Here is a 12,098-nt window from a genome sequence, read left to right as displayed (position 1 = left end):
TCTATTTTTATGATTTTTCTTGGTGAAATTCAAAAAATCATACATTTGAGAAATTATAAAAAATAGAAATTAAAATGTTTTTCTACTTTAAAACTTATAATTGACATGTGCAAATAGTGTGAAAACAGTTACTTAAATAAAATTCTGAATAATAAATACTTTTTTTTTGGGTTTCATACAACATACAAAACTTCAAAGTGGTTGAGCACCCCCTTGTAGTTGAGATAAAGTTACGAAACTTGGTGTATTTTATCAGCATAATAAGTAGAAATGCAACGGATAGTTGTTTGGCCGGATACCGGATATTAGGCCTGACCATCGCCCGAATATCCGGTATCTAGCCGCCGAATATTCGGCCAGCGGAACTATACCTACATTTCAGTTTCTCAGGTGCGCCTTCTGCAGGTTTGACCTGTTTCCTAGTGAACGTTCGTGCGGACACATTTCTAGATTTGAAATGAGTGCGCGTGCAAGTCAGTGGAATGTTTAAATTGTTTTAAAATAATAATCAAGTACGATTATGATCAAGACTGTTTCTTAAATCCAATTAGTTTACTCCGAAATCAACCAATGTTACTATCCGGTATCCGGCCGGATAGTAGGTCATTATCCGGTATCCGGCCGAATATTAAAATCATGGCCGGATAGGCCGGATACCGGATAGTAACCGGATATCCGGTGCATCTCTAATAATAAGTGTAACAAAATAAGGGGGTGCCCCGTAGGAAAATAAAAAAAATATGTTTTTTGAACCACCCTATCCCACACCATTGTCTCCCGAGCGTCGGCGTGTAGTCAAGTCTAAGGGTGTTGTTCGATGCAACGTTGGCGCAACTGCGCAGCACGCCATTTTCCATAGCGCTAACTAGACACTGACGCTCAAAAGACGCTAGTGCGGGGTTACGCTAGCTCGCCTTAAGAGCCCATCAACGTGCACACTAGCGCCACTGCTAAATAATCGTGATTATTTAAATTTAACGACAGGTATTAAAAAACCGGGCAAGTGCGAGTCGGACTCGCGCACGAAGGGTTCCGTACCATAATACAAAAAAAAACGGTCACCCATCCAAGTACTGACCACGCCCGACGTTGCTTAACTTTGGTCAAAAATCACGTTTGTTGTATGGGAGCCCCATTTAAATCTTTATTTTAAGCTGTTTTTAGTATTTGTTGTTATAGCGGCAACAGAAATACATCATTTGTGAAAATTTCAACGGTCTAGCTATCACGGTTCGTGAGATACAGCCTGGTGACAGACGGACGGACAGCGAAGTCTTAGTAATAGGGTCCCGTTTTACCCTTTGGGTACGGAACCCTAAAAAGGGGGCCGCTACGTACTGTATTGTGTATTTAAGTACCTTTTGAATACATCAAACTAGTTTTTACGTTGCTGGATTCGTCAATCTATGCGTCCAAAGTTAAAATGGCCGTTTTTGTTTTAAGTTCCTAGATCGACGAATCCAGCAACATAAAAACTAGTTTGATGTATTCAAAAGGTACTTAAATATAGTACGTAGCAGCCCCTTTTTTTTAAATATATTTCGTTAAATTTAAATAATGACGATTATTTAGCATTAGCGCTAATAGTGTGCATGTTGATGGGCTCTTATGTAAAAGATGACTTTAAACTTACAATACTTAGAGTAGGGTAGACCAAAGTTGGCAGCTATTTTGATAGCACAGACTGTGCAAGTGTTACCTAACGTCAAACTTCTATGAAATTATGATTAACTCTAACATATCTCACTTCAAAAAGGCGTTCCAAACAAAAAAAAGACATTCGCGGGTATATCGTTATATCTCACTTTTAATATGTGCCCCTACTGGCATTAATAGGGACACTTTCAAAAATTGATCGAATGATCGAATCTAAATCCGTCGACGATATTTATTTTCACTGGCGTATTATACAATTTAGGAAAAATCTTAACACCGGGTTGTAGAAATCCCGCTTTGAGGGATAAGCGACATCTAGTTAGCATTTCAAGCACTATTTTTACACCGGAGCTGTCTATATTTAACCCAGGGGTGCGAAACTCCTGACTTCGGCCAAACTCGGCTCAGCATTGCTCCGAGCAATTATTAGGGTTGACACAACTTGACGTCCCTTTGCGTGCAGGACCACAGATAAGATAATGGCTTGAATTTTGACGGGTTATTCCCACTAGTTACCACCAAACCGAGTTGGTGGTGGTGGTTTTATGCCCCCTTTTTAAGCGGCCAAGAATTGGGCCCCAGAAAGGGCAGTTTATGTTAGGTGGGTCGGAGTTCAGTCAACTTTGGATGACTTTGGGAACCACTGGTCTATAGATTGTTCGGTCGAGAAATAAAAAAAGGCATAGTAAAGTTCTTAAATCAGTTTTAATTATAAATACGTATTATTTTAGTTAAATACATGCTTCAGCAGACTGTTCATGGTATTAGTTACAATCACAGCACAATGTCTATGGTTTTCTGGTCACTACCGAAATTACAAGGCCTTTTGCTCATTTGCTTATGCAAAAACGATGGTAATCGAGCTTATATTCCATACTGGACCATAGACAAAGGGAAAGCTGGACTTCAAGAAGACTTGTCATTTAGGTAGGCTTAAGGCCAGTCCAGACGGGAACAATTATTCGCCAATCTGATTAAATTGTGTGATCAAATCAGGTGGGGCCGCAAACGACAATTTGGCTCGCCGATTGTGACCGATATTACCGATAAAATGGAAGTTCGGACTCAAGAATACCCATTTGTGACGCTAGTATTTGCGTAAAAATCTAATCTAAAATTGGCGATTAAATTGAAGATTGACGCCAATTTCTTTTCTGATCAAATCAGTCGATTTGATCAACCCGTCCGGACTGGCCTTTGTTTTGCTTTTTCATGTAAGAATAGAGACTGTCACTTGAGTTTCATTTAATCTCATATCTGAAATGCGAGGCGATTAAAATGGTGTCAATGATAAAAATCGATGACACTTTGAAAAAATAAATCTTTCCATGACAATTAGATACAATGATATTATTTATTGTTTATAGCAAAATATACACGAATTTAGTCAGCTCATTGAAAGATGAGCGTTTTCCAAAAAAAAGGTACATTTCATTCACGTCTTCAAAATATTGACTTCTTAGGCTCATTTTACTCAGAATCATTTGTACATTCACGTATCCCAAGCTTTCCTTTCCAGATCGTCGCATTTTTTTATGAAAAGTTTTTTTTATTTGTATGAATGTGACGCACTGGAAAAATATTTTTTCATACAATATTTTGGGACACATCTTTTCATGTACGAGGGGTGTACTAATGTACAAATGATTCTGAGTAAAATGAGCCCAAGAAGTCAATATTTTGAAGACATGAAAGATAACTACTTTTTTTTGGAAAAACTCAGATAACTTTAATTTTTTTTTTCAAAGTACATATTGTAGATAAATCATAATTTTTATAAACCAACAACTAATTTTATACAAACTGCTACGGGATACATAATATAATAATATTTGACCAAGTTAACAAAAACAGTATGTGTTAAGCTCTGAGCATTTTCATACATTATTTCCAGGTTTGTATGAACTTATATTTTAATTACAAGAGATGATACAAAACGAAACCAAATAACAGCAAAGAACCGTCTTTGTTATTACGCTAACAATTTAAAATTAACATTCAATACAACACAAATTATACATATTGGCAACAGAGATTACTTTTTTTTTAGTTTTTCCGGTTGAGAGTAAGACAGCTATAGGGTCATTAACTACGTCACACGAATTTCAAGGTTTTTTGACTCCTCCCCCCCTCCTTGTCACAGTTGGTCACTTTTGGCAAACCCCTCCCCCCCTGGTGTGACGTCATATTTTTTGAACGAAATCGGCAAATGGAATTAAGTATTATAAATTTCTACTCGAAATATTTTTGAAAAATTAGTAAATTTATTACCCAAAACTGATTATGAAAGACTAATAAAAACGATTATCGTTACAAAAAAATATTTTTTTATCTGTACAGTAAATAATATTTGAAACTGTGACTCCCCCCTCCCCCTTGTCACAACATGTCACATTTTCTTGACCCCCTTCCGCCCTAAACGTGTGATGTAATTAATGGATGACCCCTATAATATATATTTTTTTATTTGTAGTTTCTTTCATTGTGTCCAATCCAAGTATTGTATATGATACTGTTCGGATCCTTATCATACAGACAAGAGATTAAACAGTATATTTCTTCAAAATTCCTAAAGCTAACACCAGGGCTCAAAACCGTTTTTTTTGTAAAACCCAATATTTTAAATTATTTTATGCTTTTTATCCCCCCTCAATTTCTCAAAGGTTAACTGGAAGAGATCCCTGAAAGGTATAAGTTCGCCTTTGTACTAATGATGTGTGTTCTTTCATTTTTTATGTTTCTTTTTGTACAATAAAGTGTTTTACTACTACTAATACTACTTATGTAGGACTGAATCATGTATTTAGTTAACAACTTCATATTATTAGATTGTCCCATTAAAAATTAAATAATAACCCAAAGAACGTAATAGTACCGGTATTTTTTGTATGAAGAAAGAACCGGTTCCGAGCCTTGGCTAACACGAGTTAAGTTACAATACCGCTCGATGCAGGTAGCGAGTCTGTCAAACCTGGCACAGCCAGTCAATGTCAGAGTTAAGGTTTCGTCACACAGGCGCGTTTTCCGGGCGGGGCGTGAGCGTTTTATATTTAAAAGCGGCGCGCCCCGCTCACGCCCCGCCCGGAAAACGCGCCTGTGTGACGAAGCCTTTAAGTTGCAAAATCATTATTCAGTCATTTCTTCAACTCATCGTTGATTTGTCCACTTCATCCATTATCCTAGAATTTGGTTCTCTGAAAACAAAAAAGAAATTTATTAATGAGCAGCAATACACAATTGGGCAGATTAACAACACAAAAAAAAAATTGTACCTCCATAATATATATCATATGATTAACATTTAGAATCAGTTTTCCTCATGTTGATTTTTCTTTGTCAGATTTTTGTAATATTTAAAGCTCCTCCGTTGGCGGAATAATACGAAAATACCATACGTTTTCGTAACTCCGAGGAAGAATTTTTAGGGCATACAATCAAATTGCACTTATATTGTACAGAATAGGAGTTTTCTCCACATCTATCCACCTAATATAATCAAAATCAGAAGAAAAAAGAAAATCAACAACAGATAAAAAAAACGGACAGACAGACGCAGAAGTGATTCTATAAGGGATCAGATTTTTCTTTTTGAGGTACGGAACCCTAATAATGACTCAAGTAGGGAGGGGTAATCCAGACTAGATGAAAACAGGCACCACTGTAGAATTGTAGATGCTAATTTATAAGTTTGGCCCAGGATGTCTTATTTCAAACATAGAGATACTGTCTTTGTCTTATGCTAGTACTAGCACCCAAAGGATGAGTAGTTTAGTAGTATAGTTTTCCTGGAACTTACTGACTGACAAGTTGTTTGCCAGACTATGATATGCAAACTTGTTTTTATTTTCAACTAGGCATATGATGTAATTGTGAACTTGTTGGAACAAGTCCAGATCAAAGTACATTGACCTCATAACAAATTTAGTTATTCAAAAATACAGTTGTTTTATATAAAAACATGTCCCAGGAACATGCCCTGTTCCTGTTATGCATAGCAATACCTTTGTTCAAATATCTTGGGTGTTTAGCCCCTAATTAGTATAGAATACACTAAACTATGACATGATAATAGTTTTCACTCACCTCAGCATTCCATAGGCGCTATTGAATTAGAATTATCACCGTAACCACTCAAACTGCCTTGCCCGAACTCCAGGGCGCTTATTTGAGAGTCCGCATTGAATGTTGCTCCATAAGAATCATTGCTAGGCCCATGCACCGTTTCCATATTACCATCACCCGAGTCTGTAGCCGCCGCCGCGTCGGGCTCCGCCCAATTGATCTTAAACCTGGTCACTCTAGGCTCAGAAGCTAAGATATTCCTCACTACTTTGTCAAACTGAGGCTTCGCCGGCGGATTTTCTCGTAACTCTGGTTCCGCTTCTGTGTACTCGTTATTTATGAAATATCCGACCCTAACGAACTCCTGGCCTCTGTATGAACACGTTAGGAGCACAACAGTGACGCCTAAAGCGTCATTTTCTGGTATACGGGTCACGTCCGGCGGCGGCGCTTGGAAAACAAACATGTGTCTACCTTCAGGTATAGGCCCGACGTAAATCGTGTCCAAAACTTGATCGTGCTCTTCCGTTTCCGCTGAACCGACGTATATCATCTTCCATTCTAGGTCCTCCTTCAGCTCTTCTATGCATTCAAAGGTCAATTCGAATTGAAACGGGTTGAGAAAAGGGCTCGGGTTGTCGAGAACAACGACATTGGTTATGTGAACCTTGGCCATTATTCCACGTCCGCACACAGGATTTATATGTTTTTTTAGCTCGAATCGTACCAGAATGCTCAAATTGAGTACTTAAATTATACCACACTGATTTTTTTATGATAAATACCTCGGAAACCAACGGAAAATTGTGGCGACGGTGAGAAATGACAATTATTTTGGCGGTTCGAAAGGTCACGTGACCAAAATAAGTCGCGATAACAGCGCTGTTGGTGGCGGAATGGGGAACTAGAATAAAAAAATATAAACTTTGACAGCCGTGACGACTTAGAAAACAAACGTTTGTTTTCAAGTGAAATTTACAATAAACCGCTAAGTTAGGAGGCGGTAATCATAATAACTATGGAAGATTAATAATTAGTACAATATTACTTACGGTTTTCAGTATTTTTAATATTATTTGCACCAGCTTATCACATTCACCAAATGTCAAGTCATCCACAAACAACGAGATGGCAATGTTGCCAGTAGCGGCAGTAGCATAATAATTATTTAGTTTATGGTAAAAAAGAATAAAGATTTCTGTACATTGTCCAGCACTTGCTTTAGTTGCAAATCCAATCGCTTTTTTTTAATTCAATATTTATTAGGCTTGTGCCTGCTCGGTCACTACAGAGAGCGCTCCGCTCTCGGTCAATCGGTCAAACGAACTAGTTCGGTCTTTTAGTTCCTTTAGTTCAGTTCGGTCGTTGAGAGCCGGGAATGAATAGGAGTCGATTTTTCATTGGTTTCTTTCCAATCTTTGGTAACTGAATACAATTATACTTGTACGATACGATGTGTCGGTATTAAACATTAAAACACCTTAACATAATTTAATAATGTGAAATATGTCGAAATATATTTGATATACCTTCATATTTTACGGGCTTAGGAGTGTCACGTCGTTCTTTCATCTCGTTCACACTCGTGCCAGCGACATTGACAACCGTTTCGTTCCGTCTTTTTTACGTTTCACTCAGTCAAGCGCTCTCGATTCCCACTGAACTAAAGGACCTAAAGACCGATTAAGAGCGCGCAAAAAAATTTAGTTCCTTTCGGTCCTTGATGGGATTTCATTCTTAATAGTTCTTAGTTCAGGACCGACTCAAGCCTAATATTTATTAGGCTTTACTCCGAGGCCGCTGGTGTCCACCAGCGGCCTCGGAGTAATTAACAATGGAGCCGCCATTAACAGACGTTCCCCTCTGTCGAAAATAGGCGGCCAATGGTCAACCACATGTCAACCATATGTATGGACTGACGTTTATCTGACATGACGTACCTATACATTTGATGTGCCCCTCCCCCGCAAAAAACGGCAGACTGTTTTGTACCGAAATTTTTAGACATGGCGTCTCCGTTGGTTATATCCTCTAAGCCAGCGGCGGTAGCACGGTCGTTTTTTTTTTCGCTTGTCACCATGCCTGTCACATTCTATCAAGTAAGTATGAAAGTGACGGACTTAGTGACAGGCGATAAAAATGGAACCATGCTGCGCCCGCAGTTGTGATATGTTGACTACATAATTTTACACCTCATCTAAATGACTCAAATGAGACTTCAAGATTGAGTAAAAAAAGCTTGGGAAGAGATTTAAAAGAGATCGACACTCTTGTTGGATAATGCGAGCCAGCTTTAAATTTTTTCATTGGCAACAAACACGATGAAACGTCATTAATAATAAATATGGCGTCGCTGCTTTGTGTACTGCTTGCTGTCAAATTTCAGTGCAATAAATAGAAAGACTGCAATCAATTTCATAATATTAGTAAAATATATGTGATTGTTACGGTGTAAGTGCAATATTAAAGCCAAGCGTCGATAATGTAAAGTATATTCATACAAGAAGCGCAGTTTTATTGAAAAACTTTGAAGGTAAAACTTCCGTAACTTAATTTCACTTTTCCGGTGTATAATTGCTATTGTTATGCAAACAGCTGTTGTTAAATCATTAATTTAGCGTGCACGTTGCACAAGATCCAGTTCATTACGAACAAAGTCGCGCTTTAACTAGATTATTGTCTTACTTTCGTGTTACCTTATACGTCTATAATTCTTTCTTATAAGGATGTCTGTCGCATAGTTTCGTTATTGAGTCACCGTTTTGATGTCTCCGGCGAGGTATAATTAATTCATACGTTACTCGGAACTCGTATCAAGTGCTTAAAGTATGATAAGCAATGTTCATGACACATTTTATTGACCACTAATGAAGGGTCCTATTTAAATTACTGTTAATCTTTTTTACCTGTTTAAAATTATTAAATTTACATAAAATATGTATATTAAGACAGCCATCACCTTCAAGATAATGAAATGATTAAATGTATTCATGATGGATACTATAAAATACTGCTGCTGAAATACTCCTGCATATTTCTTATTCAATGCTAGTAAATACTCGTAATAAAAAAAGATATGGGGACCATCTTTCCAAGATCTATCTAGTTCCAAACTAAGAAAAGCCTCTATAGAAAATTTGTAGACAATATGTATACTCAAATGAGTAAATTTATATCTTTTATATGTGACAACTACCACATATTAAGGCTGGTACAGACGGACTGCAACTTATATCAATCAATCAATCAAATTTATTTCAGGCAAAAAAAAAATACCCATACAAAATATTAAAATAAAAATATTAAAATTAATATTAATATTATTAATATATGGGAACTGCATGCCAAGGTTTAGTTGGCGTGCAGTTCTTATAAAATTGCAGTCCATCTGTATAGGCCCTTATTCATTCATTCTTTTATAATTATGGCTTCAGCCCAGTTGAGCTATTTCGCCAGTATCAAGGTCGTAGTAGCAGGGTAATACAATTGATATTGTACGGTTAGTACAAGACAGTGTACGGTGATTTAGCTCTTGTAAAGCGATAGCGGACTTTACAAGGAACACGTGGACAACCGGCCGTTGACTCCAAAATGATGGTTAAACATGCTTCAAGATTAATGCTCCATTCACTGCACACTACCACATTAGTTTACTGTATAATAGGCTATCGATATTACACGTTAAACAATATTAATGAGCAAAAAACAAAGCAATTGATCACAACGCGTGACCATCAAGATGGCGCTCGAACCGGAAGTCAGGCCCTTATTAGCTAAATAAAAAACTTAACAGTCATGAGCTGCAACGATAATCTCTCTCTCTCTCTCTCTCTTTAGCCTTTTTCTACCCTTCGGGTGTAGGCCTCCTTCATTTTACGCCATTCGTCATGGTCCTGTGCAACCTGGAGCCATTTCTTCCCCACAGTACTTTTGATGTCGTTGTCCCAACGCATCTTGGGCCTACTTTGAGGACACTAATATAGATGGTGATTATTTTTCAGGAGACCAATGAATAACAATGATATCGAACCGAGAAGAGGGCCCCGTGTACTACAGGGAGATACAGAAGAACGGATATCTTAAGCGCATCCCCAATGAGCCGAGCGGCAAGCTCAGGCCACTGGGGCATAAGGTGGCTGAAATTATTATAATTACTTCATTTAACCTCCTGAGACTAAATGTACATTACAATGTACATATTCGTGCAAGCTAATTGTAACCTTTCATGAACCAAATAAAGTAGCATTTCTTTTGATTCATTGCTTTTTAAAACAAACGAAATTTGTTCTAATTTACTTATTGAATAAGGTCCAAATTAAAAATTCGAAAACTTTATATGGTGGGTCTTACAAGGTTAAGACTGGCATCTGATTCGTTTTGGTAGAAACTCGAGTATATTGAGTCTAAATTTGAAAAACTTAACTTGCTTAATGAGTATTTTAAGGACTGAGCTGAGTCCTTTACTGAAGTTTTTTTTAAGCTCAAAAACACTTGTGTTTTAACTTAATTACATGATTCTGAAAAACACAGTCAAGTCAAACAAAGAAAAGTCGAGCAAAGGAAAGTTTTAGCTCAAGAATAATTTTATTGTGTAGATTTATGTTACCCTCAGGTTAAAAAGTTTGGAGACCTTTATTCTTAACATTAAATTGTCTCCATTTAGATTGTTAAATCCTTTCTTTGTCCTTCGTTGTGACACGGCAATTTGCTTAACCTGTAACCTGTTGAGGTCCAAACTCGAAGTATGAAACTGAAAGGCTGTATTTTGGCTGGCAAATTTGGATCCATATAATCCAAATGGTTATTTTATTACTAACCCGTTTGCTGACTAATATCAGGCGTAGCTCACTCCGCGATTTCGTCGCGTCCCAACAAGTAGCTACAAGTACATCCGTCCCACACCAATTTTGGTGGCTAGCCATAAGCCGCGCGTAGCGCTTGCGCCACCTAGCGGTCATATCTGTCCTAATCGTAACAGACGCGTTTTGTTAGAGAATGAATCTTCTGTACCTAGTACTGTAGTAACCGGGTAGGCCACTACACGTAAGCTTTTGTTTATGCGAAGCAGGGCGATAGCGTAGAAGCGATGGAATGATAAAAAGCTACTTCAACTTTAAATTAAATATAATGAGAATAAAAACTAATGAGAAAGCGTTACAATTTGAATTTGCGTAAGCGGCAGTTATACAAAACAAGTGCGCGGGCGCATGCGAACGCGGTCTGAGAGCGAGTGGTAGGTGCCGATGCGGTGAGGGAACCGGCCGTCGAGGCGACGGCGGGTGATGCGCGCGGCGTGCGGGGCGTGTGACGTATGCGCTGCTCCTTTGTGTCCGCGCGTCTAGCCGATGGTCCAAGTGCCATAAACTGAGCGGAGCGGGTAGCGGATTGCCGCTACAAGTACTCCCCCGGTGAGACCGTGACTACGGGCGATAGTAATCTGGGAATCTGACTGTTCGCCCACTCTTTGTTCTTCTCTCGGTCTCCTGGTCGATCGTTTTAGTGCCATCTGGAGTACTAGTATGTGCCCGGTGCTCGTCTCTCGCCATATAAGCCGGTTTGAGGCGGTCTATGGTGACAGTAACTTCTTTACCCTGCACTAGTATGGTAAATGTCTTCGTCCCTCTACCAACGACCTTGTAAGGCCCGAGATATGCTGCCTGAAGAGGTCTTCGTGCTGGACCCTGTCGCAGGAAGACATGTGTGGCTGTGCTGAGGTCTTTGGGGATGTAGAATGGCCGAGTACCATGGCGGGACGTCGGCTGCGGAACCAGCTTGGCCATATGAGCACAGAGCCGGCTGGCGTAGTCTTCGTAGTCGACTACCTGATCCGGTGATGAAGTCAGGAGCTGCCCAGGCAAGCGGAGTGGCTCGCCATAGACCAGCTCGGCTGCAGATGCCTGGATATCCTCCTTCCAGGCGCTCCTAATCCCAAGAAGTACTAACGGTAAAACCTCAGTCCATGATGGTGACGCATAGCACGCGATAGCGGCCTTGAGTTGCCGGTGTAGACGCTCCACGAGGCCGTTGGCTGCCGGATGGTATGCGGTAGTAGTGTGATGCTCGGCGCCCATCAGTTTTGCCAAGGACTGGAACATGCGCGACTCGAACTGGCGGCCGCGGTCCGTTGTGATGCGCTCTGGACAACCGAAGCGTGCGACCCAGCCAGCCAGGAACGTGGCCGCGCAGGTCTCTGCCGTGATGTCCTTCAGTGGGTACGCCTCAGGCCATCGCGTGAAGCGGTCGACGGCTGTGAGGCAGTACCTGAAATCATTAGACGGGGGTAAGGGACCGACAATGTCAATGTGGACATGTCGAAAACGGGCTTGAGGTGGCTTGAATTGTCCAATTGGTGAGGAAGTATGCTTGGTTACTTTGCAACG

At 39.5% G+C, this 12,098-nt stretch overlaps 2 protein-coding genes across 2 annotated transcripts in view; one reads left to right on the top strand and one right to left on the bottom strand.

Moving 5' to 3' along the window:
• Nucleotides 1-5,739: 5,739 nt before the first annotated feature.
• On the bottom strand, nucleotides 5,740-6,853 carry LOC134802446 (histone chaperone asf1). The gene is made up of 2 exons (XM_063775112.1): nucleotides 6,771-6,853; nucleotides 5,740-6,622 (listed from the first exon to the last, which is right to left on the bottom strand). The coding sequence occupies exon 2, from the start codon at nucleotides 6,392-6,394 to the stop codon at nucleotides 5,741-5,743; it is 654 nt and encodes a 217-aa protein (XP_063631182.1). The 5' UTR covers nucleotides 6,395-6,622; nucleotides 6,771-6,853; the 3' UTR covers nucleotide 5,740.
• A 1,199-nt stretch (nucleotides 6,854-8,052) lies between these two features.
• The window catches only part of LOC134802485 (uncharacterized), a 29,433-nt gene continuing 25,387 nt past the window's right edge, over nucleotides 8,053-12,098 (top strand). The window contains exons 1-2 of the mRNA XM_063775163.1: nucleotides 8,053-8,251; nucleotides 9,720-9,850. Coding sequence (XP_063631233.1) covers nucleotides 9,737-9,850 — 114 coding nt within the window. The 5' untranslated portion in view covers nucleotides 8,053-8,251; nucleotides 9,720-9,736. The remainder of the gene's footprint in view (nucleotides 8,252-9,719; nucleotides 9,851-12,098) is intronic.

This window comes from Cydia splendana, chromosome 24, assembly GCF_910591565.1.
Source record: "Cydia splendana chromosome 24, ilCydSple1.2, whole genome shotgun sequence".
In the NCBI taxonomy this organism is placed as follows: domain Eukaryota; kingdom Metazoa; phylum Arthropoda; class Insecta; order Lepidoptera; family Tortricidae; genus Cydia; species Cydia splendana.
This window is presented reverse-complemented; position numbering and strand designations above follow the sequence as displayed.